We start from the raw sequence: 26,804 nt of genomic DNA, 5'->3' as shown, positions 1-26,804 counted from the left end.
ACCTCTTGAGTGTGAGTACTTAACCTCTTGAGTGTGAGTACTTAACCTCTTGAGTGTGAGTACTTAACCTCTTGAGTGTGAGTACTTAACCTCTTGGGTGTGAGTACTTAACCTCTTGAGTGTGAGTACTTAACATCTTGGGTGTGAGTACTTAACCTCTTGAGTGTGAGTACTTAACCTCTTGAGTGTGAGTACTTAACCTCTTGAGTGTGAGTACTTAACCTCTTGAGTATGAGTACTTAACCTCTTGAGTATGAGTACATAATCTTTTGAGTGTGAGAGCAGTTGAGTGTGAGGGCAGTTGGCATCATACTAACGGGGTCAAGAAGACTATAGAGGAGTTTGTTGATAAGTTAGATGAGCTTCAATTGTCCTCCTGATCCCAGATGGTCAAAGTTTGTGTGTGTGTGACCCTTTAGGCTTGAGAGATAAGGCGGCGTAGGGCTGTGTCCGGGCGAAGGTGATCCTACTGACGCTACTACTGAGGGAGGATATCGTCGTGTTTAGACCACTGAGGGAGGTGAGGTAGCCGGTGTCTACCTTACCTCACATCTTGTTCGTTATTCATTAGTTTGTTATAAGTTTTGCGTTAATTATCTCTACAACACGCCAGAATATCGTGGACGAGTTTGACTATTGAACCCGTGGTGGTACTTTATTAGTTCTAAAGCGTTTATTTTTAAGCTATAATATTGAAATCCTTTATGTAGTGTACTGCATTTTGGGTTTTGGAATCGACGTCATTCACCGATAGTTCAGTGTTGGTACTGCTTCCAGCGGGTCTCAGACTCCCTAACAATCACGTGTGTCAGGGTGGATTACTTCCCTCTTTGTGTTGACCATCGACGGTTGTCTAGGACCACTGCCTCTAGGTCTTGGATACCGAACCCGTGTAGAGGTGAGTAATCTCCGTCTCACTCTGACTCCAGTTTACCCGTTGAAGCTTCTGGCAGTCACCCTTTCCTGCACTTCTGTCGACACTTCATTGAGACAAAATCTGATTATCAGGAAGAGGTGCTGCGTCTGATACCTTTAGGGCATCCTACCATGCAGACTCGTGTCTTGTTTTTCTCGCCCTTTTCCTAAGCGGCGTCTTGCATACTCCTTCGAGTTTACTCCTGAGTTCCTCAACGATCCTCTTGACTTTGAAGGTGATTCACATCCTTAAGAACAGGAATTTATCATTTTTAGTGACTCGAGGAGCGCCTTCAAGCTCTCGGGTCTTTTAACCCACTCCACCCTCTGTCTCCTCAGTAAGAAGAGATGCAGGTGGTCAGGGCTACAGCATCTAGTCTGCCCTTCAACCATTCTCCTTCGTGATATACGTCCCAGGATTAAGACTGTTATGTGTTATGCCTGGCACCGTTGCTGCAATGCCACTGAAGGCGCAAACAAGCTCCGAGAGATTACAATGGAGACGCTTCAGGACGTATCCCCGAACCCTTACGAGATGGGAAACGGCCTTGACCAGGCTCCGCATTGACCACTCTAGGCTGACCCACGGTAACGTGATAGCCTGGGAGCCCCAACCAGTAAGTGGTGACTGCCTGGTCTTCTTATCTACAAAGCACTTGCTGATCGAGTGTTCCAGTCAGGGTGACCTTAGGAGGCGGCATCTCCCCGGGACTGCGGGGTGTGTCTACGCGTCTTCCTTCTGGCAGCAGATATTCTCTCCCTTAGGATGAAAAGTATTAAGTTTATTGATGTGGCTAAACCTGTGTTTGTATCTTGTAGTTCTTAATACTGATCTTTCATTACTGCTTAATTTTCATCTGAAGATAGTTAGCTTTTTGACCTGTACGACTGTGACCCTCCCGTATACTGACCAGGACTCCTTGATGCACGTCACGCCCATGATTGGACGTTTTTGGGTCTTTTTTTTATCTAAACTGACAAGATCTTTATTCATGTCTTCATCCTTATGGAGAAAAACGGTTGTGACGCTGTTAACCTCGGTAGTGTCTCAGTGTACCGTCAGTGGTGCCCCCAGTGTACTTCGTCAGTGGTGCCTCAGTCTACCGTCAGTGGTGCCTCAGTGTACCGTCAGTGGTGCCCCTCAGTGTAACGTCAGGTGCCTCAGTGTACCGTCAGTGGTGCCTCAGTGTACCGTCAGTGGTGCCCCTGCGTACCGCTCGCGGTGCCCTTCAGTGTACCGTCAGTGGTGCCTCAGTGTACCGTCAGTGGTGTCTCAGTCTACCGTCAGTGGTGTCTCAGTGTACCGTCAGTGGTCCCTCAGTCTACCGTCAGTGGTGCCTCAGTGTACCGTCAGTGGTGCCTCAGTGTACCGTCAGTGGTGTCTCAGTCTACCGTCAGTGGTGCCTCAGTGTACCGTCAGTGGTCCCTCAGTCTACCGTCAGTGGTGCCTCAGTGTACCGTCAGTGGTGCCTCAGTGTACCGTCAGTGGTGTCTCAGTGTACCGTCAGTGGTGCCTCAGTCTACCGTCAGTGGTGTCTCGGTACGTGGGTCTTGTCATCAAGTCTCCGGCATCTTTAAGTTATTCAATTTCGCCGCCGTTATCGAGGACAACTTTTTAGAAGAACTGGAATGTAATAAGCCGTGAGGTGGAGAGCGTCCAGCCCCTCTATTAGGCTGTCTGAGCCTCGGGGGTCTTCCTAAGCTTCTCGGGGCCACGACTTAAACCTCGGGGCTTCTCTTTAAGCTTTTCGGGGCCACGACTGACACTTACAAGCCACGATTGACACTTCTAGGTCACGACTGACACTTCTAGACCACGACTGACACTTCGAGGGCTCCGTAAGCTTCTCTAGTCCAAAATGAAGCCTCAGGAATCCCGCCCGTCACCTTGGAGTTAGACAGTCTATCGCTGTCATCACGTGAGAGCTACTGTCCTCATCCTACTTAACCTTCAATTAAAAAAAAGATGGGGTTTAATTTTCAGGTGATCCGAACTCTCCAACTAGGAACAAAATTAGTGTTTTATATTTGGTTCTCAGGACAGAATATATTGTACACTACTATTAATTATTATGTATATTACTTTATTAGAGATCCAAGTTACTATATACTGTCAAAATTAAAAATAAATAAATATATAAATAAAAATTGCTATCAATACGCTTGTCTGTAATTGTTTTCCTTTAAAAATTTAGCCCCCAAAAATAACTCCGATTATTTAATTTTTTTTCTTTTATATAAACAACATATTGGAAAATTATAAGACAAGGTAAAACAGTTTAGAAGTAAAATTGAATAATAATTGGCCATTGAGGGAAACATGAGAGGTACAAACCAGGAACTAGGGAGAAATAGTGACTCGGTATGTCGGTCCACTAGTTACACAGAAAATGCGTTCAGAGTTGATTAACGCGGGAGGAAAAGTCAAATGAGCTCCCACGTTCTGTAAACACTGTTGAATGACTTTACTGTACACTACAACCTCGCAAGCACACGATGGGAGTTGACTGCTTGTACCCTGAATAATGGTAAGTGTAGTGATCACCTGAAGATTAATGCCCCCCCCCCCCTCTCCTACAGCTTATTTCACCCTAACGCGAGATGTGATTAGAAAAAACCGCAGGTTGGGTGTTGGAGCAATAGTTGAGAAAGTTAATTTAGACAGGGAAAGTGTTCGACGCATTCTAACGGAAGAATTGAACATGACAAAGGTTTGAGCAAAAATGGTTTAAAAAATGCTGTCAGATGAACAACTCGCCAGCCCACAACGCTTTGTCTGTGAAGCAGTTTTTAGCCAATAAAAATATCACTGTGCTTGCTCAAGCACCCACCCTATTCGCCAGACCTGGCTCCCTGCGACTTCTACCTCTTCCTAAATATCAAGTCCGTGCTCAAAGGAACCAAATTTTTTTCGGAAGAAGAGGTGAAAGCAAAAACGACAGAGCTCCTCAACAGCTTTACAGAACATGATCTGCGGAATTGCTTTGAACTGTGGTAGCATCGTATGCGGCTGTGTGTCAACTCAGAAGGGAACTACTTTGAAGGCGATCACAGTTGATTTTCTTAATTTGGTAAATAAAGAGAGTTAAGCATTAGTCTCGTTTTCCTTGGTGTCGGACTCAAGGTCCAGGGGGGCCACTCTATCTGTGTTGAGTTATATCAATGAATATATGAATACGATTTGGCTTTATAATGGATGAGGAAATTCGATCACTTCAGGTTACACACACACACACACACACACAGTTACACTTATCTCTCAATTGTATCTTGTTACTCACTTGCCACACATGTCTCCATTATTACTTATTACTGTCTCACTTGTCACTCATGTCTTACAATGTCTCTCACTTGTCACTCATGTCTTACAATGTCTCTCACTTGTCTCTCACTTGTCACTCATGTCTTACAATGTCTCTCACTTGTCTCGAGTCTCTCCCAGTGGCTAAGACCTGCTGGACAGCCTCCTCAGCTGGACGAGCATTAAACAACCATAATGACATTACCCTGGAGAAATGTCTTATCTCTCTCTCTCTCTCTCTCTCTCTCTCTCTCGAGGCAACACGAGCATTACGGGGTTCAGGTCTCGAGGGTTTGTTACGACTCTGGTAATACTGGCGACACACCTTACCACTCACTCGTCTTTCACTGCATAATGGGTGTGTTGACGCTGCAGTGTTGTAGATCAGGGTCGCCGGAGTGCTCATATTGAGAGGCATTATCTTGTGTATTGATTTTTTGCTTAATACTGAGACTAGTTCTAATGGGGTGTGTGTGTGTGTGTGTGTGTGTGTGTGTGTGTGTGTGTGTGTGTGATAATAATAATAATAATAATAATTAATAATTAACGGTTTATTGAAAAAATTCTGCAGCCCGAAGGCTGAAAATATACATTGGACATAAGTGACTTATTACATACATTGGTGGTTTAACAAAAGCCTTCATTAGAGAAAGGTAAAGGAACATACAGTGAACATACAGATTAATGTAGGTGTTGAACAGCAAACTCGTAGTGTAGTAACTCCCTCCCAGATGGTGTTAGGAGGAACTCACGTTGTGTAGTAGTTCCCTCAGATGGTGTTATGAGGGACCTGGCGTGGTGTAGTAATTCCCTCGCAGATGGTGTTATGAGGGACCTGGCGTGGTGTAGTAATTCCCTCGCAGATGGTGTTATGAGGGACCTCACGTGGTGTAGTAATTACCTCACAGATGGTGTTATGAGGGACCTCACGTGGTGTAGTAATTCCTCACAGATGGTGTGATGAGGACTTGACGTGGTGTACGTGGTGTAGTGAGGACTTGACCCCTCACATATGGTGTTATGAGGGCCTCACGTGGTGTAGTAATTCCCTCACAGATGGGTGTTATGAGGGGCCTCACGCAGATGGTGTTATGTCACGTGGTGTAAATTCCCTCCAGATGGTGTTATGAGGGGCCTCACGTGGTGTAGTAATTCCCTCACAGATGGTGTTATGAGGGGCATCACGTGGTGTAGTAATTCCCTCACAGATGGTGTTATGAGGGACTTGACGTGGTGTAGTAATTCCCTCACAGATGTGTGTGATGAGGGACTTGACGTGGTGTAGTAATTCCCTCACAGACGGTGTTATACGAGTGAGGTTTGGTCTTAGGCCTTCCTATCGTAGACGGATTAACACATCGCTGGTTGTTGTTGGGTCTCACGGGCCTTTACCACTGGGTACCTGGGACCTCACTGTGTGAAGGTTAACTTGGGTACGACTGTTACTGTTGAGTTGTTCTCACTGACTTAAGCACTGTTCACCTCTGTTTAACACTGGTTCCGTTCCCTTCCTAAATCAAATTGTAACTTCTGGCGAGAACTTGTTGATATTCCGGTGGGGAGGAGGGTTCAGAGGAGGGGGTTGGTATGGGCCAACTTAACAGTTGACCTGGCTGCTCCGAGAGGAGCGCCAGGTACGTCTTGACCCTTCGGTGGTCAAGGATGTTGTGTGTGTGTGTGTGTGTGTAAATTATCTAATCTCTCTCTCTCTCTCTCTCTCTCTCTCTCTCTCTCTCTCTCTCTTGCATCGCTCATGTCACTGCTCCTCATAAGGGATAGAACAGGTCCACTTTAATGCCTTTATTGTGGTTCATTTGTTTCACCGCGCCATTGACCAATCGTATCCTGTCCACCGAACCATTATATACAGTGGACTGGTTATAAACGTCTAGTGCCCGAAGTATTGGAGTCTTATGTTATGGCCTGTCCTAACCTGACTTGACCTAACCTAACTCTAACCTGACCTGACCTGACCTGACCTGACTTGACCTTACCTTACCTTACCTTACCTTACCTTACCTAACTCTAACCTGACCAAACTTGACCTAACCTTACCTTACCTTGTGTTTTTAGTTAATTAGGCCACCTATATAATAATACTTATATACGTATATTGTTATAAGTTAGGGAAATTTATACCTTACACGTATATTATTTTTATTATGGTTTAGGAGAAATATTATATTGGTATGAGATTTGAGTGGATGATTTCAGATGATCCTATATCACAGCATCCCCCCTCTCTCTCTCTCTCTCTCTCTCTCTCTCTCAGGTAACCCGTAGACTAATGGATTGACTTATTTATGGAGCATCGTCCCAGAGAGAGAGAGAGGTACCGTACCCCGTCACCTTTAGCCAGTGTAAACCAACTCTGACAGAACCGTCTCCGCTTCCCGCCTACCCTACACCCACTGTACACGAATTGTCTTGACATTTAGGAGCCGTTCAACTAAAGTAATGAAATATAGTCAACTATTATCATATTAGTACTTTCTTGGTACTAACAGTCAATATATAGTAGGAAATATACATGTTAAGATAAGCAGATTGGTAGTATATTTGTTTGTTTAGGAACTAGTATGAGAAACATAGTTATCGTTTTTTTTTAAGTATATCGTTAATTATTTACCGTTTTCTCTCATGTTTTTAAGGTAAACTCAGCAATTCTTGTTTATTTTAATGTTTTGATTTTGTGTTTGTTTACAGGGTCACTTTTGTATATATTAGGATGAAGGTCTATGAAATATACTAAGAGATAAATTAAATATAAAATTATAAGCGGTGGAGAGGAATGGAGCGTATTTCTAAAAGTAAATGCGGCCATCTTGAATTTTTAGGTTGTTAGAATTACGTTAAAGATCAATAAACATCTGTATACACCACTTTTACTGATTGGTTTTTGTTATATATTTTTCATGGTAAGACTGACAATTTTCTTCTATGTAAACAAGTATATAGATACACATTTTTTCACCCCCTTTTTATCAGGTAACTTTATGACGGCAAAAAAAAAAATTTCTGGGAATTTTGACAGTTGTTCACAAAACTTTGAAACTGAACCAATATTTTCGAATTGGCACTCTCAACTCTGTGCACTTGTTTTAGATTGGCACTAACCTGAAGGCAAGTTAGTGTAAATGTCAGGGTCACCCACGTTGGGGGAGGGAGAGTGGGAGCTGGGGACCTGTGTGTGTGTTTTGGTTGGACATTGGTGATATTTAGGGGTCAAGTTGGTGGTAGAGGGATGATGGTAGTGGTTGGTGGTTTTGATAGTGGTGGTAGAGGGTCGTGGTGGTAGTGGTATACAGATCAGCGGGTATATAGACAATGCAGATATTGTATAATGTGCATAAAAAAGTACAGGAATACAGACAATGGTAAACAGTAAGGCAATTCGACCAACAAAACTAATTAGGTGGTTATTTATTTACCACGTATGAACTTAAATGACCATAGTATACAACGGCACAGTGACGCATCAGGCAGCCTCAAGGTATAGATTCATCACGTGTTCCATGACAAACTTGACCAGATCCCGGAATAGAACACATGTCTCCTAACATAAATGGCTTCACCCATGGTAAAGGTGTACATAATTGCATCACCACATTCTAACTGTATTTGATATTGCCAATAGACAACTGATATTGTACTATCTAGCCAAAATGGATGTAGGAGGTAGGCTGTTACACTGGATAAGTGGTTACCTAACCAACAGAAGGGCTGCTGCACTGTTTCAGGGTTACAAAAGTGAAGTTAAAGATATGCAACTTGGTATCCCTCAAGGTGGAGTACTTAGCCCCACTTTGTTCAATGTTCTTATGAATACATTATTAAATTTAATACCAGACAACCCCAGCAATATCTCAATCAGCTATGCTGATGATATTATTATACATGCTAAAACTCATCGCGAAATGCAAACCACCCTGAACCATGTATACAGGAAAGGCGTTGACAAGCTCGAGAAAATGCAAAATAAAGCCCTCAGAATTATCCTAGGATGTCCCATGAGCACTAAAGTACTTAATATGAGAAAGGAGTTAGAATTAACAACTGGGCATCCACTCTACAAATATGCGTGCCTTGTTGACCGGGGTGTCAAGGTCAAACAGAGACACCGTTGAGTACAATTTGTCAAAAAGATCACTAGATTACCATAATATCCTGACAACGGGGGTTAATTATGAGTGTGGGATGAGTGTGGGGTGCGCAATAAAGTAGCCGCTGTAAGCGGCAAAATCAAAATCAATCTCCAGACCTGACCCACAGCTCTCCCACACAGCTATGACTGCGAGGAGGACACTCAGGCCGTCACGTTCTTCCGGGAGTATGGCAACAAGACGGACGAGCAGTTTCAGGAGAACCCCATCATCAACTGGCAGGCGGTGCTCTGGGTCAATAGGACTTTACCTCTGTGGGCAATACAGGTCGCCGTCGCTCTCGTCTCGCTGTCGGAGGCGTTACTACTAGCTTACTTAAGTTATAAGGTGGGTCTCTCTCTCTCTCTCATGTTCTTGTTATTGATGCAACACCATGTTCTAGTTATTTATGAATCCCCATATTTTTTGTTATTAATGGAGTGTTCTCTTCCTCTCAGGGAAATATATGGCAGACGTTAAGATCGTTTCACTTTCTACTAGAGTTAATCAACACCATACCATTTATACTGACGGTGAGTACACTTAGCTTGTGTTGTGTTGTGGATGTGTTTTGTACAGAGAGGCCCCGGGCATTGTTTCCTTAAAATTACTAGAATGTATGAACCATGGGATGTCCTACACTACCTTACCGTACACCACCCCACCCTTCCCAACACTACCCTGCACCACCGTACCCCATACTACACCACCCACTACACACACACTTCCCAATCGGTGGGTCCTGATACCTTCTGTCGGCGCCTGACGGATTGTACCATTCTCCACTTCCTGGGAAGGATGTGGGTTCACTCTCCTCATCCCCCACACTACACCACCCTACCCCACACTACACCACCCTACCCCACACTACACCACCCACTACACCACCCACTACACCACCCTACCCCACACTACACCACCCTACCCCACCTTTACCCCACCCTACACCACCCCTACCCCACACCACTACACCCACACACCCACACTTTCACACCACCTAGCCACTACACCACCTACCCACTACACCACTTTCTTGCCTTCCACCCTGCCCACACTGCACTCTGCCCTACCCCACACTGCCCTGCCCACACTGCACCACACTCTGCCCTACCCACACTACACCACCCAATGCCCACCCCTACCCCACACACACCTCCCCACACACTCACCACCCTACACCACCCCTGCCACACACTACACCACCCTACCCCACCATTCTGTCACCACCCTACCCCACACTACACCACCCTGCAACCTTGCTACCCACCCTACCCACCCCTACCCCACTTTCACTGCCCCCCCTACCCCCCTTTCACCACTTCTTGACACTGCCACCCTACACCACCACCACTGCACCACCCACACACACTGCACCACCCTGCCCCACTGCACCCACTACACCACCCACTGCACCAATACCAACACTGCCACTACCCCACTACACCACCCTACACCCTACCCACACCACCCTACACACACCACCCTACCCCACACTGCACCACCCTACCCCACACACCACTCATTTCTGCTCCCACCACTGCCCAGCACTTCCACCCTACCCACTGCACCACCCCTGCCCCACACACCACCCTACCCCACACTACACCACCCTGCCCACTGCACCACCCTACCCCTGCACCACCCCACTACACCCTACACCACCCTACACCCACCCTACCCACTACACCACCCTACCCCACACTACACCACCCTACACCACCCTACCCCACACTACACCACCCTACCCAACACTACACCACCCTACCCAACACTACACCACCCACTACACCACTCACTACCCACACACACCCACCCAAGTGTTTTGTTGAAGTGATCAACTGGCTCGGCTGTGCCTCGATCTGGTACTTAGTTCGTCATGTCACCGCCAGGGGGTCTACTGTCGGCTTTTTGGACGGTCTATTTATGTTACATTAGCTGTTTTTCCTGTTTTTCTTTAATAATTCATATATTTACGCAGTCAACCTCCAAAAGTAGACGTTTATTAACATAGAGACATAATGGGGCACTACGGACAACATTCAAGCTATAGACATTAACTCCAGCTATGTGGGCGTGTATGACTTGTCTTCTTGTGTACATGACTGTTGTGTGTGTGTGTGTATGACTATCTTGTTGTGTACATGACTGCCATGTGTGTGCGTGTATGACTATCTTGTTGTGTACATTAGTTAGCTCTGACTTATCCTGCGAGACCTGGATGTAAATATATTGCCCATTATCCACCAACGAGGTTTTGGGGGCTCACTACCTACCATGGCAAGAGGAACAACAGTAGGGCCGGAGGTATTCTTAAACACGTAAGATATTTCCTTTATACCCGTACCGTGAGTCAGTAGCTACTTAAGGTACCGTCACCCATGATGAGTTAAGTTGAGGGATGCGGTGTGGTGGGATCGTCCCTCCCTCAGCCAAGGAACTTTTTTTTTGGCGTGTTTTTTTTTTGGTGTTTGTTTGAGCGCCTGTGAACGTAGAGATGGACAAACAAACAAATTACCATAAAAATATAGTCGAGTAAATGACACACAAAGGAGTGAGATAGAGGAGAACACAAGTTAGTGAACCTTACCTCGGCCAACACTCCAAAAACCCTGAATTTAATTTCTCTATCCAGGCGAATTTATCAAAATGTACCCAGCGCTTCAAAAGACATACGGGGGTGAAAATTAATGGCCACTTAAGGTACCAGTCCAGCTTGTTTCCGGGGTCCTAATTGGAGGTGTCAACAACTGCAAGAAGGTTGTTAGAGGAGATGGGGGCGAGATAAAGGGGAAATTCACCTCCTTCATTAGAGAGTTATTAGTAGGGTGTAATGGTTTGTCCACTCTTCACCACCTCCATCTTCAACACCGTGAGGGATAAACAAACCCAACATTGACAACTTAAACGAGGCTCTCAAAGCAAACACACCACATAACAAGCACTCGACATACAAGCGTCCACTGAACCAAATATTCAGAGCGACCGCAGCGACGACACACACGGCCATATTATTAAACAACATCTACCCCTTCCAACGAAGAATCTTTTCGAAGGTATTGTTCCATCAAGCGGTATTTTTAAATGCTCGAACCTCTTCCACTTGGTGCGGGATGATTTTTTTAGGTCTGGTAATACTGTCTCCTTCGCTGATGCATTATGGTCGTCTTTTCGCTGATGCATTATGGGTCCTGTGTGTGTTTGTTTACCTTCGTTGGCGCCAAATTTAGTATTGTAGCAGCTCTCGTCAGGGATATTTTTTCCTCCAAAGTTTCCCGGGATTTCTTAGTTTATTTGATTGGAGAGGAGAAAATTTTGCAAAATAAAAGTACTTGTGGGAAGCTTGTTACATTCAAGAAACAAGCATGGTTACGAATTGCAACATGTTTAAATGCTGAGGGATATGGACCAGTATAATGAGACAAAACTCACCAGAAGAGGATATTGCGTATAGGTAGAATATTTATAGTAGGAGGATGTAAAGACAGGAAGTTGGGTAGCGTGGCCGTGATGTTATTTACTCAGCGTCAATACTCTTATCTTATCTCGTATGTCAATACACATATATTACTTTCTTAATGAGACAACTTGTTAAACACCTCTTCGTTACAACTATTTATTAATTCACTCAGTGACATGGACACGTTATATCATTATTATATCGGGGTACTACACATTATGTTCACTGCTATTAAATCTTGATATTCCAAACTTTCTGCTAGTTCCTTTTCGGTGGAGAGCATAGCCAATGCATCCAATCTCTCTTGAGACATAGTTGTTCTTAGATATTTTTTTATTAATTTCATCTTGGAAAAACTCCGCTCCCCTGATGCCACTGTGACTGGAACTGTCAATAAAATCCGATATGCTATTTCTGCCTTAGGGAAGGAACCATTTTAGAGACTTGAGAATCTGAAGGACTTGAAGTGCACTGTTTGTTTCTTGAGGAATAAGTTCTTGGAGTACTCGAAGCCAACACACCAGCCCAACCCGACACGCTAATCCATCCGCCGGTGTGTTGAGTTGGGCTGGTGTTTTTGAGTTGAGCCGATGTGTTGAGTTGCCATTTCTCAGTTTCTCAGCTTAAGGCCGACAATAAACTTTGTCTCTGACCGACATTGGACAGATATATATAGTCATTGAGGAAGTTAACCTGCAGTAGGACACAGTCGGGACGTGCTCCAGGGGTCACAGAGCACCAACGAGTACCAGGAACAGAGCCTCTGTCTGTCATAACCACCCCCCCCCCCTCTTCTCGCAGGACCAGCTTACCAGCCATGGGTATGCAAAGTCTGGTCTTGCTGTGCCTGGAATCCCCCCCCCCCTTCTCATGTAACGTTCACAGTGCATCCAAAACAGCATACAAACTCACCTCACTGGAGGCGAGAGCGTGGTTTTAAAGTTACGTTACCCAAGTGTGAGAGACGGCGACGGTGCGTGGTTTTAAAGATAGTGTGGGAGAGTAAGCATGCCCTCTCCTCAGTCGGTTAAAGCTCCGTTCGCTGAGTAGGGCCAAGGTCGTTGCTACTTGGAGTGAAGGACCAACACTTCTTTACGGCCGTCATATTAATGTAAAACAACAGCAAACTGACCCCCCTGTCACAGACATACGTAAGGGAAGTTGTTATCTAGTTCCCGAGGCAACGTGCACTAAAGCCTTGGTCACACGAGCGCTTTTATGGATAATTTCTTGCCCCCATTAGTCCCTGTTCACCTAGCAGTAAAGTAGGTACCTGTTGTAAGTCGAAAGTTGCGAATTCGTATTCAGGGACAAGTTGTTGGAGCTTCCAATAACTTGATGACATAAACCATTGACTCTTCAGACTTCTATGCCCTTGACTCTTCAGGCTTCACCTTACACAAGGATGTAGGGGAGTGCCCAATAAATAAAAAAAAAAAAAAGTCCACACACACAGGTCTCCACTTAGAGTCCACAGTCGTTTTTCTTCAACTTCTCTCGTTTCTTTTTAATAACAAGAATACCAGTTATAGTTGCTGCGTCGTCTGCAGTGGTGTTGTGTCCCATCTACCCGCAAGGCGGCGTTCACTTGACTTGATTTTGTTTCATTCTTTCTGTAGAAACTGGCACAAGAGCTACCCGTATGACCACATTTGGAAGAAATTGCTCGTAATTTCTTGCTCCAAAATCCTTGCTTCAAATTAATTGCTCATAAAAACGCTCGTGTGACCGCGACTGCCAGTGCGGGGTCACAGTCTCCACAAAACTGCTTCTAAGACTGGGTAGGAGGCGGCGCCTTAGTCTGGTGGTGTCCAGAAATTGTAACATGTCTAGTGTAAACAATGATCCCCACACACTGTCAACCAGTGTGCGTGTTGCACAAGCTAGTTACATATACTGTATATTCCTCTGGACTCTGTAATCGGGTAATTGTTTCGGTTAAAGACTAATGTTGGTTCAGTAGGTCACTGGTATTGGCCGCCTGTCAGCACTCTGCCGCCCTCACGCTTCACCAACACCTCCCGTCCCCACACCTGTTGCCTGTATTGTTCAGCAGGGTGTAAGATGCGCCACCACAGGTCGTGTCAATACTGAATTTTGAAGGTCCCATCTGTGTATGTCAGTATTTTACTTTGTTATACGAAACTACTGTTAGCGTTTGTGTGTAAAGAAAAAAGGAAAGAGGAGAAGAAAGGATTGGTGCTGAAGGCCATTCTTTTGTTGTCTTGTCCACTATAGAACAATGGTGTGAAAGTTCAGCCCACGCTAGAGCACAGTCACACAACCAAAGCAAAAACAAATTCGCTGCGAATAGAATTTTACCGAAATCCGTATACGAAAATAAAACTCCTTTTTGGTGGCTGTGATAATAATAATAATAATAATAATAATAATAATAACAATAACAATAATAACTGTGATAACTGTGATAATGGACTTGTCAGGATTATCACACTCCTCCACACATCGCTCAGCCACCCGTCAACAGTTCAGAGAGTCTCCCGTATTTAGAGCTTCTGGGACACGAATGTTGATGTGCAAATACCTGAGAGAGAGAGAGACTTGTTCAATAGTGTAGATGTTGCGGGGGAATGTTTGTTTTTATTGTGTGTGTGTGTGTGTGTGTGTGTGTGTGTGTGTGTGTGTGTGTCGAGAACTGAATGACAAGTTTCCCATCAGCCTCTTACGTGTTCTCATAATTAGATCAAAGTCACAGAATTATTTATTTTCTCTATTATCACAGAAGAATTTTTTTTTTCTTTTAATATGACAGAAGAATTACTATTTTAACTTGTATTTCGTGTAATTTTTTCCCATATCACAAAAAATACAATTAATTTACTCTTTATTCCAACCCACCCACCCAACCCACCCAACCACCCCCACCCACCCCCCCAGCCAACCCACTCCACCCCAGCCACTCCACCCACCCACCCCACCTGGGTCCCACCCCAACCCCACCCCACCCAACCCAACAACCCACCCACCCCACCCAACCCAACCCAACCCACCCACCCCACCCCACCCACCCACCCACCCACCCACCCAACCCACTCACTCACTCACTCAACTCACTTTTTCTATCACACAGATATGTTGGTCACCGCTCAGAAATCTCTTCGTGCCAGTATTTCTCAACTGCTGGCTCGCCAAACATGCACTCGAGAATATGTTCGTAAGTACTCTCTCTCTCAAGCTTGTTCTTGTGTGTGTTTGTTTGTCTACTTGTTTTATTTGTTTGTCGTTATTTATAAACTAGATGTGGAGTTTTTGTGTTATGTGGTGGCGAATTTGTGAGAGCCGTTAGTGGCGACTTTTGTAACCCATTAATGGTGACTTTTGTGGCCCATTAATGGTTACTGTGGCCCATTAATGGCGACTGTGGCCCATTAATGGCGACTTTTGTAACCCATTAATGGTGACTTTTGTGACCCATTAATGGCGACTTTTGTAACCCATTAATGGTGACTTTTGTGGCCCATTACTGGTTACTGTGGCCCATTAATGGCGACTGTGGCCCATTAATGGCAGTACAGGTGAATAAACTGTTTAAATTTCTGTTCCTTTCTGGTTATTGGTGTAGCGACAGCTTTATAGGTCGTATGTCTGTCTGTCTGTCTCACCCCACGACACACACACTCTCTCTCTCTCTCTCTCTCTCTCTCGTCAGCCTGCAGTAACATTTACTCTAACCTTGGCTTCTTCTTTGTGACTCTCACTCCCTCCTGACCCACTTCCTCCTGACTCACTTCCTTCGGACTCGCTCCCTTGTGACTCACACCCGTCTGACTCTTTCCCTTCTCATTCACTCCCGTCTGACTCTTTCCCTCCTGACTCTCTCCCTTCTGAATCTGATGACTCACTCCCTCTTCCTTCTGACTCACTCCCTTCTGACTCACTCCCTCTTCCTTCTGACTCACTCCCTTCTGACTCACTCCCTTCTGACTCACGGATGACATTTTCCAGGGTTTTCCCCCAAGTTTGTCTCTTGTGACCATCCTGACGTGACTCCCCTCCCGTCTTTACCTTACCTCGGCTGGCAGTACGGGGTGATCCAGAAGTCCCTGTGCACCTGCAATACTTAACACTATAGTTGTTCTTTGTTTTGTCTACATTATTATAAGAAAGAACATGGTAAAGAACAGTTGTGTTATATATTTTAAAGTAGGCTGATATGTAACAGTATTAGTTATTTATTTTGTTCTATTCATAACATTTCTGTATGACAAGGAACAATTATCTTTATTATTGGTGGTGCACAGGAACTTTTCGATCAGTCTTGTAAATTATTTTTTCTTCAGTATTTACAATAAGACGAGTTGAACATTATATTAGCTGTTCATCTCATCTCCCCCACCGTGGGTGACACACAGCATACAGTGCCAGGGTCGGGAGTGCCACCTACCTACTGAGTGGTTAATACATTCTAGTGCCACCGAAGACATTAATCTTCTATAACAACAACAAAATAACTGATAATATTAGGACCTTAACCTTTTGTTTGTAGTATTATTAACTAAGTCGGTTGTGTAAGGAAATGAGGTTAATTCTATAAATAATTTGTACGTTTGTGTATGTGTACAGTATATTGTTACATGAACTCTGGGTGTTTGTGTAAACGATAAACATCATTGAATTGGTGTGAGGAGTGTGTGGTCTACTGGTGTGTGAGGAGTGTGTGGTCTACTGGTGTGTGAGGAGTGTGTGGTCTACTGGTGTGTGAGAAGTGTGTGGTCTACTGGTGTGTGAGGAGTGTGTGGTCTACTGGTGTGTGGAGGAGTGTGTGGTCTACTGGTGTGTGAGGAGTGTGTGGTCTACTGGTGTGGGGAGTGTGTGTGGTCTACTGGTGTGGGAGTGTGTGTGAGAGTGTGTGGTCTACTGGGTGGGAGGAGGTGGAGGAGTGGGAGTGTGTGGTCTACTGGTGGAGGGAGGGCACTGGAGGAGGTGGTCTACTGTGTGTGGAGGAGGGTCTACTGGTGTGTGGAGGAGGTGTGGTCTACTGGTGTGGGAGAAGTGTGTCTACTGGTGTGTGAGGAGTGTGTGGTCTACTGGTGTGGGAGGAGTGTGTGGTCTACTGGTGGGAGGAGGTGTGAGGAGTGGCTGTACTGGTGTGTGAGGAGGTGGTCTACTGGTGTGTGAGGAGTGTGTGTGAGGAGGTGTGTGGTCTACTGGTGTGGAGGAGTGGGGTCTACTGGTGTGTGAGGAGTGTGTGGTCTACTGGTGTGTGAGGAGGTGTGGTCACTGGTGTGTGAGGAGTGTGGGTCACTGGTGGGGAGGAGTGTGTGAGGAGTGTGGTCTACTGGTGTGTGAGGAGGTGTGGTCACTGGTGTGGAGGAGTGTGGGGTGGCTCACTGGTGTGGGAGGAGGTGGAGGAGGTGTGGTCTACTGGTGTGTGGGAGGTGGTTCACTGGTGTGTGGGAGGAGTGTGTGGTCTACTGGTGTGTGAGGAGTGGTTCACTGGTGTGTGAGGAGTGTGTGGTCTACTTGTGGGAGAAGTGTGGTCTACTGGTGTGTGGGAGGAGGTGTGGTCTACTGGTGTGTGGAGGAGTGTGTGGTCTACTGGTGTGGGAGGAGGTGTGGTCACTGGTGGAGGAGGGGTGTGGTCTACTGGTGGTGGGAGGAGTGTGGTCTACTGGTGTGTGAGGAGTGTGTGTGGTCTATCTGTGGGAGGAGTGTGGTCTTGGTGTGAGGAGGTGTGGTCTACTGTGTGGGAGGAGTGTGGTCTACTGGGTGTGGGAGGAGTGTGGTCTACTGGGTGGGAGGAGGTGGATGAGTGTGGTCACTGGTGGGAGGAGGTGTGAGTGTGTGGTCTACTGGTGTGGGAGGAGGTGGAGGAGGTTCACTGTGTGTGAGGAGGGTCTACTGTGTGTGAGGAGTGTGAGGAGGTGGTCTACTGGTGTGTGAGGAGGTGTGTGAGTGTGTGGTCTACTGGTGGGAGGAGTGTGGTCACTGGTGTGTGAGGAGTGTGATGGGAGTGTGTGGTCTACTGGTGTGGGAGGAGGTGTGGGAGTGTGGTCTACTGGTGGGAGGAGGAGGGAGTGGTCTACTGGTGGGAGGAGGTGTGAGGAGGTGGTCTACTGGTGTGAGGAGAGGGTCTACTGGTGTGTGGAGAATGTAGGAGTGTGTGGTCTACTGGTGTGTGAGGAGTGTGGAGGGAGTGTGTGGTTCACTGGTGTGTGAGGAGGTATGAGGAGGCGTGAGGAGGTGTGGTCTACTGGTGTGTGGAGGTGTGGTCTACTGGTGTGTGAGGAGTGTGGTTCACTGGGTGTGTGAGGAGTGTGTGGTCTACTGGTGTGTGAGGAGTGTGTGGTTCACTGGTGTGAGGAGTGTGGTCTACTGTGTGTGAGGAGGTGTGGTCTACTGGTGTGTGAGGAGTGTGGTCTACAGGTGTGGGAGTGTGTGGTCTACTGGTGTGTGAGGAGGTGGTCTACTGGTGTGGAGGAGTGTGTGGAGGAGTGTGTGGTCTACTGGTGTGGAGGAGGTGAGGAGGTGTGGTCTGGTGGGAGGAGGTGTGATCTACTGGTGTGTTAGTTGTGGAGGTGCGACAACGCGTGGCTGGGTGGTCACCCCGCGGGACGGAGCTTCCTGCCCGCTGGTGGTAATATTGTGTCAGTGAGGCAACACACCTGTACTATACTGCCGCTGTCATCACCACACACCTGTACAACACTGCTGCCACATCACCACACACCTATACTATACTGCTGCTGTCATCACCACACACCTGTACAACACTACCACTGTCATCACCACACACCTGTACTATACTGTTGCTTCCATCAACACACACCTGTACAACACTGCTGTCATCACCGCACACCTGTACAACACTGCCGCTGTCATCACCACACCTGTACAACATTGCCATCACCACACCTGTACACCACTGCTGTCATCACCACACCTGTACAACATTACCGCTGTCATCACCACACCTGTACAACATTGCCGCTGTCATTACCACACCTGTACAACATTACCGCTGTCATCACCACACCAACATTACCGCTGTCATCACCACACCTGTACAACATTGCCGCTGTCATCACCACACACCTGTACAACATTACCGCTGTCATCACCACACTGTACAACATTGCCGCTGTCATCACCACACACCATAACAACACTGGTAGTAACTTGCCTCCTGGCGGCTACACTGACGTAGATCTTGAAGTAGAACACAACTCTTACGTACGTAAACAAAGTAATGAGTGGACGCCAGCACAGTGAGTAACGGTAATGAGTGAACGCCAGCACAGTGAGTGACGGTAAGTTGTAGTAAGACTTAATACACCAGTCAACAATCACTGTCTTAGCTTTATGTGTTAGTAAATGTTTAAGTCAATGTTGTGTTTGTCTGTTTATTTTATTATATGTAGCTATATGTCCGATAATGTAGTACCAGCTATACCACTTGCCAGGCATACATACATACCTGTCCATACATATACACCCGCACAAAGATAAATATAGTTCATAGTTTAGGTAGGTGAATATAAGCAAATATATGTAACTACCTGCATAGATCAGTAATATATATATAAAGTGTCATAAATACATTGACTATTTTTTCCAGAGTATCTTTAGACTATACGAGGAGTTTGTGTGGGTGGTAGGTTGAGGTGCCTGGTACACTAGTGCCTGGTACACTGGTGCCTGGTACACTAGTGCCTGGTACACTACAGAGCGTCACCTGCTACAACTGAGTGTCGATTTTCCTTTAGGATTATATAAATAGCTGGAGAATGGTTTCCTACACGAGCGTGCGTCGCGGCCAAGAGTACCACCAGCACCTGGCCATCCACCCCGTCAGGGTCCGTCTACCTCTACCTATACTAAACTTGCCGCCTCTCTTGCCACTCTTGTTTGCTGTCTTGCGCTTCACTTTTAACAACTTGATGCTGCGTAGAAGTTGTCTGCCTAGATACAGCCACCCATACAGTGCAGTCCTTGTCTTGTACCATGAATATGCAGCGAAGACGAGGCATAATGAAAATGCTGTTATTTTTCTTTATTTTTCTTCTTCCTGTTGTTGTTGTCTTCATCTACTGTCATCTGGCACTAAATGACTCGCAGAATGAGTCATGTGAGACGAGGACGGGGAGATCCCTGAGTCGCCAGCACCGCGCTAGTCGTTAGTCACTCACCTGTGTAACTCTGCTCCTTCCTTCCTTCCTTTTCCTCCCTGCCCTTATTCTTCCTTCTTCCCTTCCTATTGCCCCCCCCCCTTCCTCTCCCTTCCCACCCCTTCACTTCCTTTCAATCCGTCCTTCCTCCCCCTCTTCCCTTCCTTCCTTCCTTCTCTTCCTTCCTTCCTTCCTCGTGATGCACTTTATCTATACAGCCCAAACTCCTGCTATGCACCATATGTACCATGAGTCACCAGCCTTGAGTCACCTCTGATTACACCCATAGTCACCAGCCTTGAGTCACCTCTTATGATTACCCTTCCATGAGTCACCAGCCTTGAGTCACCTCTTATGATTACCCTTCCATGAGTCGTCACCATTTGAGTCACTCTTATGATTACCCTTCCATGAGTCACCAGCCTTGGTCACCCTTATGATTACCCTTCCATGAGTCACCAGCCTTGAGTCACCTCTTATGATTACCCTTCCATGAGTCACCAGCCTTGAGTCACCTCTTATGATTACCCTTCCATGAGTCACCAGCCTTGAGTCACCTCTTATGATTACCCTTCCATGAGTCACCCCTTGAGTCACCTCTTATGATTACCCTTCCATGAGTCACCAGCCTTGAGTCACCTCTTATGATTACCCTTCCATGACAGCCTTGAGTCACCTCTTATGATTACCCTTCCTTGAGTCACCAGCCTTGAGTCACCTCTTATGATTACCCTTCCTTGAGTCACCAGCCTTGAGTCACCTCTTATGATTACCCTTCCATGAGTCACCTACAACGAACACCTTCCATCAGTCACCTACCATCAGTCACCTACCATCAGTCACCTACCATCAGTCACCTACCATCAGTCACCTACCATCAGTCACCCACCATAAGTAACCTACCATGCGTCACCTACCATCAGTCACCCACCATAAATAACCTACCATGCGTCACCTATATAAGTAACCTACCATGCGTCAACACACACACACAAGAGTACTCCGCTGTTACTCATCCATTACGGGAAGCGTCACTCAGTCCCTCACACCTACTACTTGACGTCCTCCCCAAAATATCATCGTATTGAGTATCATGATATCTAGTCCACTTGTGGTATGAGGAACATTACAGGTGAAGTGCAAAGTAACTTAACCAGTCTCAGGTTCACAGGTGTTGGAAATGGCCAGAAGGTATTGAAATGGTTTGAAGGTGTTGAAAATGGTCGGAAGGTGTTGAAAATGGTCGAAGGTGTTGAAATGGTCGAGTTTGAAATGGTCGGAAGGTGTTGGAAATGGTCTGAAGGTGTTGAAAATGGTCTGAAGGTGTTGAAAATGGTCTGAAGGTGTTGAAAATGGTCTGAAGGTGTTGAAAATGGTCTGAAGGTGTTGAAAATGGTCTGAAGGTGTTGAAAATGGTCGGAAGGTGTTGAAAATGGTCTGACGGTGTTGGAAGGGGTGTGAAAGTGTTGAAAATGGCCAAGAGGAGTTGAAAATAACCATAAAACGTTAATAATAGCCAATATGTGTTGAAAATGGCCAAAAGGTGCTAAAATAGCCCCCACAGTTATACCTGTGATTGTTATAATTCGACTTGATGTAGGAGGTGACGTCACAGTAAAGGTGTTCCCGAAATGAAGTGAATTGGTTGACTTGTTGATAATTTATTCTAATACAAACAGTAAAACAATTGGAATTGATTTAAACCTTCGAACTTTTAATGTTTTTTTTTAGTAAGATAAACAGGTGTTAGTATCGAAGCCTTTTAACAGCAATGAACCTGATAGTCTCTGACCCCGCGAGCAAAATGTTTCATAACCATTAACTTTTCATCCCCAAATTGGCTCGTGCCGGCCCCTCATTAAGCCAACAGCACGAACTTAACAACTGCATGAAACTAAACATTATGGTGTGACTCTTTTTGTCGACGTCGGATATAAAACAAGAATTTATAACATTCTCAAACACACACACACACACACACACATATTCTCTCTCTCTCTCTCTTCTCTCTCTCTCTCTCTCTCTCTCTACACACACCTTTGTCTTGTCTTGTTTCCATTCCCCTTCTTCCATGAAATTCTCTCTTATGCCTTCTCTTTGTTTCCATTCTTCTTCTTCCCTTTACCTTCCTCTTTTATCTCCCCTTTGTCTCTGTCTCTCCTCCCACTCAATTTCTCTAATTTTCCTTTGTTCCATTTCACTTTCTTAACTTTTATTCTGCTCACCGTCTCCTTCCATCATTCAGCTACTCCTCTTCTTCTCCTCCTCTTCCTCCTATTCCTCTTCCTCCTATTCCTCTTCCTCCTATTCCTCTTCCTCCTATTCCTCTTCCCCATACCCCTCCTCCTCCTCCTCCTTCTCCTGCTCCTCCTTCTTCTTCTCCTCCTTCTTCTTCTTCTTCTCCTCCTCCTCCTCCTCTTCCTCCTCCTCTTCCTCTTCCTCCTCTTCCTCCTCCTACTCCCCCTCCGTCTTCCTCGTGTGTCGCTGGGGTCGTCTCCTTTAGTTCTCCAACCAGTTTGTTCTTCACTCACTCACTCACTCACTCACTCTCACTCACTCACTCACAAGAGCAATGCCGACTCCCTGAGTAAAGTTAACCTGCCGAATGAGTAAGATGTCTTAATCCTTTAAGTATGATATAATCCCTTGAGTAAGATGATATTGCATTCAAGAGGTTTAAGTCATCGTACTCAAGGGGTTAGTGTGAGGGGTCTGATGTGGAAGGGCGTCACTCATTGGGGGAGGCTGACGTGTGAGGGGGGAGGGTCACTCACCCACGCGTTATATTGGTTTTGTTACTTAATGTTGTTAAGTGTAATGAACCGTGACTACTGTTGTTATTACACACACAGATGTCCGTTAGTCTTAGCTCTCGGTGGCATGGTAGTAAACGTCTCAGCTCTGCGGGGCTCACGGATCATGATTTACTGCTAATTCAAGTGAACAATGACGCCAGTGGCTACAATTATACCCAATAGTAAACACCCATTAGACGCTGACATTGTGTACATAGTGTGACTCTCAAATATAAAGACAATATGAGGTAGAAGTTACAAAAAAAGATTAAGAAAATCAATCGGGGTGGTGTGGGACAGTGTTGTATGGGGGAAAAAAATGCAGTTTGTATTAGAAATCTGTCATATTTGTTTGTGCTAAATTAATTAAACTGGATATAGAGGTGATGGAGTGTTTCTTAGACTAATAAAACTAGGTAGAAAATTAACTAAACACTTTAATTTGTGCGCTTAAACGGCTGACATTTTCCATCAGTCCCCCTCCCTTCTCTCCTTGATTACATGTATACATTTTCTTTGAATCATTCCGTTTTCTTTCATCATATTCATTTTCTTCAACTCGCAATCTTGTTTAACCTTCCTTTCATTTTAGATTTTTTGTTTTTCTTTTTACCTTTCTGTCGGCTATTTTATCTTTCCTATTAGATAAAGACCAGGAACTGTATACAAAGTCAATAATTCTGTCCACCTCCAACATCTTGTAACTTTTCCTTCAACATTTCCCAACTTCTCTCTCTATGTAAACCTACGAATCTCCTTCGTTTTAGATTACAAATTCCCTATTATAAATCTAATCTCATTCCACATTTCAATCAGTTTCGCCCAATTCCCATTTATTTTCCTGACAGACACACCATCTTTAGCCAAAATCTCATTCACTTTCTTGTCACTCATTCTTAACCACTTTAAAATCTACTGCCACTAACATTCTCTCTCTCTCACTTGAAGCTCTCAATGCAGGTCTTCCTCCAAACACCTCGAAACATATATATATATTTCTTATTCCCTGGTGTTTATCTACTCACAGTAATTCAAATCTTGTCCCCAAATGAACATAGAAAAGCAAAATATATTCAGCTCTATCTAATAAACGATTTTGTATACAGAAACAATATGACGTTGTAGGAGAAAAACCCCATTAGTCCCATCCTGTCTTGGGTTGTGTAAATATGACGACTGAACATATAAACAACACAGAAAAACCCTCAGAGAAGCAAAGAGAGCTACTTGCTAGACATAACCCCAAGAGAGAGAGAGAGAGAGAGAGAGAGGGAGGTGAACGGACGGAGACCTAAACATCAACACACAATAATGACGACAAGGGTTACGGGCCTACAGCGGGTTAGTTTTAGCTCCCAGAAAAACACCTTCACTGTTGATTTAAAGTGATCCTGGAGCTATTACCTGCTAACAGAGAGAGACAGACCAAGGAAAATAATCAACTTTAAGATGGATAAATGAATTGAAGAGTTTTTAGAAGGGGAATAGATTGGGGGGATCAGGTGGAAGTCAAGCTGTAAAGATGTCGCGATAAAATTAAATTAGCAGGAGTAACAACCTTAACTAACGAGAGTAACAGAAGAAAAATGAGTAACAGCAGTAACAGAAACGGGAGTAACGGTAAAAGGAGGAGTTACAGGAATTGTGACGGTAGTAGATGTATCAATTGCAATGCTAGTGACAGCAACAGGTCCAACGATAGTGCCTTGGAGGGGCGGAAAGTTCACGGTGTTAATCTACTCACTCACTCACCTCACCCTTTCACCCGCCCGACCTATTCATTCAATCATTCACTCGCCCACCAACTCGCTTCATTCTTCTTCATTCATAGACTCGTCACTCTTTTTATATTATCCTGCCACCCCTCTGCCCCCCTCACCACTGGTCCTCCCCCATTAAGGGATTGTGGTAAGCAGTACGTGTCTCGAGGAGTCTTTCTCTCTCTCTCCATAGCCTGAAATGTCTCTGCTCTGTTAATTTGTTGTATTATCTCAAAGTAACGAGATAACTCCCCCACGCTTTTACTTTGGAGCTCAAAAAATAATTAATAAGAGAGAGAGAGAGAGAGAGAGAGAGAGAGAGAGAGAGAGAGAGAGAGAGAGAGAGAGAGAGAGAGGAGAGAGAGAGAGAGAGAGAGAGAGAGAGAGAGAGAGAGAGAGAGAGAGAGAGAGAGAGAGAGAGAGAGAGTTTGCAGTTATCTCTACATTCTAGCCATTGTTGCACATCCTATGACTGTGTGTGTGTGTGTGTGTGTCGTCGTCAGCTTCAGGTCAGTAGTGTTTTGCATGCCATTCATTATTTACCGTCTTATCCACTGCCAGTTTCAGTTTCTCCTCTCTCACTTCCACGTAATGTTGATGATACTCTCTCTGTGTGTTTGTTTACTTCTCGTGGCTTGTATATATTCTCTCATTATTCTACTTTCGATCTTTTTGTGTCTTTATCGATGTAGATATGATAAGTGTTTTATTGACTTGAAATCTCTCTTAATATCACTTTCTTAATTATCTTATATTAAGCTTTTTTGTAGTTTGTTAATAATCTTACTGTTTACTCTGTAGTGGTAATGTAGAACTTGAGCCAACACTCAGAACTTCACTTGATATTAATGATGATGTATCTGTGGTTAATATTTTGTCCTCGGATTTAAGATTTTTTTTCTTCATTAACTTCGAGTATTACCCCAATTTCCGACTGCTGTCAATCTATTATCAAATTATATATCTGGTAATTTAGTCATAAGTAAGTTAAAATATTGACCTTTGACCTGGAGTTCATTTGACCCCAGGCTATGACATTCCAGACGGTGGTTGCTGGTATTTTTATTCTCACATCACCTGTAATTCAACATCTTTTGTTGATGTTATTCCCCGTTTGTTCTTCTTTATATTTTCACAGTGAGGGTTGGTGTTAGTTTATTGTGTGTGACTCTACTGTTTAATGTTGACACACAGCCACAGAATGTTTACTCGTTTAAGATTTAATGTTTACAAAGGTTTTTTTTTTTACATAGCCATAGATTGTTTACTCTTTTAGACATAATGTTAACAAAGATTTTTTACACAAACATAGTATATTAACTCTTTTAAAAGTTAATGTTTACCTAACCTTACCTCACTTAACTTCACCTTGCCTAACTTGACGTGGCCTAACTAAACCAAACCTAACTTAACCTAACCCACCATGGACTAAGCTAACCTAACAATACGGCCTAACTTGACCCAACCAAAGAAAATTTGACCTATTTCAACCTATCTTGACGTAACTAAACTTAACTTTACCCAACAGATAACCAAACTTGATCTACCCTAACCGGACCCCACCTTAACCTAACCGGACCCCACCTTAACCTAACCGGACCCCACCCGAACCTAACTGGACCCCACCTTAACCTAACTCACTCAATCTTAACCTGTGATAACTCATCCTAACCTAATTCACCCAGTCTTAACCTATGAATACTTGGCCTGTCTTAACCTAACTTAAGTGGGTTTAATTACAGTTTAGTTTAAGTTATTGTAGGTTTAATTGTTTCTGATGGTTTGTTTCGTGTAGTCTTGCCCCCGTCTCACCTCCTGACCCACACAAAGTACAGTCGTGGACAAAAGTTCGTAGACTCCGATGGCGCGCTTCTCATAGTAGGTTTTGAGCTGTGGCAGGAACACACACACACACACACACACACACACACACACACACACACACACGCTCTAGCTGGCTGAGAGAGTTAACGAACTTTTGGGTGAGACTTTACACAGAGGATAAAAGTCAGTCTAACTCTAATTAAACCAAGTCTACCCACGCGCTTGGGCAAAGCTTATTATGTGACGTCGTTGGCCGTGGTGGAAGTAAATGGTAGTAAGGGAGGACTCGTATATTATCATGGGTAAGACCATCCCACTGTATTATAAGATATTCTTGCGTTATTTCCTGGTTTTCTCATCCCCTAGTACACTATCTTTCAGTTAGTCACTTGAACTTCTCAGGTAATCATTATTTTTATATTCCTATTCTTATATTAACAATTTGTCATTATTAGTAACAATCCTCTTTTTCCTCTCTATT

At 44.8% G+C, this 26,804-nt stretch overlaps 1 protein-coding gene across 1 annotated transcript in view; it reads left to right on the top strand.

The window, feature by feature from the left end:
- The window catches only part of LOC121863323 (potassium channel subfamily T member 2-like), a 103,771-nt gene that overhangs the window by 21,056 nt on the left and 55,911 nt on the right, over positions 1 to 26,804 (top strand). Inside the window, exons 3-5 of the mRNA XM_042361946.1 lie at positions 8,502 to 8,706; positions 8,817 to 8,891; positions 14,907 to 14,990. Coding sequence (XP_042217880.1) covers positions 14,985 to 14,990 — 6 coding nt within the window. The 5' untranslated portion in view covers positions 8,502 to 8,706; positions 8,817 to 8,891; positions 14,907 to 14,984. The remainder of the gene's footprint in view (positions 1 to 8,501; positions 8,707 to 8,816; positions 8,892 to 14,906; positions 14,991 to 26,804) is intronic.

This window comes from Homarus americanus, unplaced genomic scaffold (genome assembly GCF_018991925.1).
Source record: "Homarus americanus isolate GMGI-L3 unplaced genomic scaffold, GMGI_Hamer_2.0 scaffold46197, whole genome shotgun sequence".
Classification (NCBI taxonomy): domain Eukaryota; kingdom Metazoa; phylum Arthropoda; class Malacostraca; order Decapoda; family Nephropidae; genus Homarus; species Homarus americanus.
This window is presented reverse-complemented; position numbering and strand designations above follow the sequence as displayed.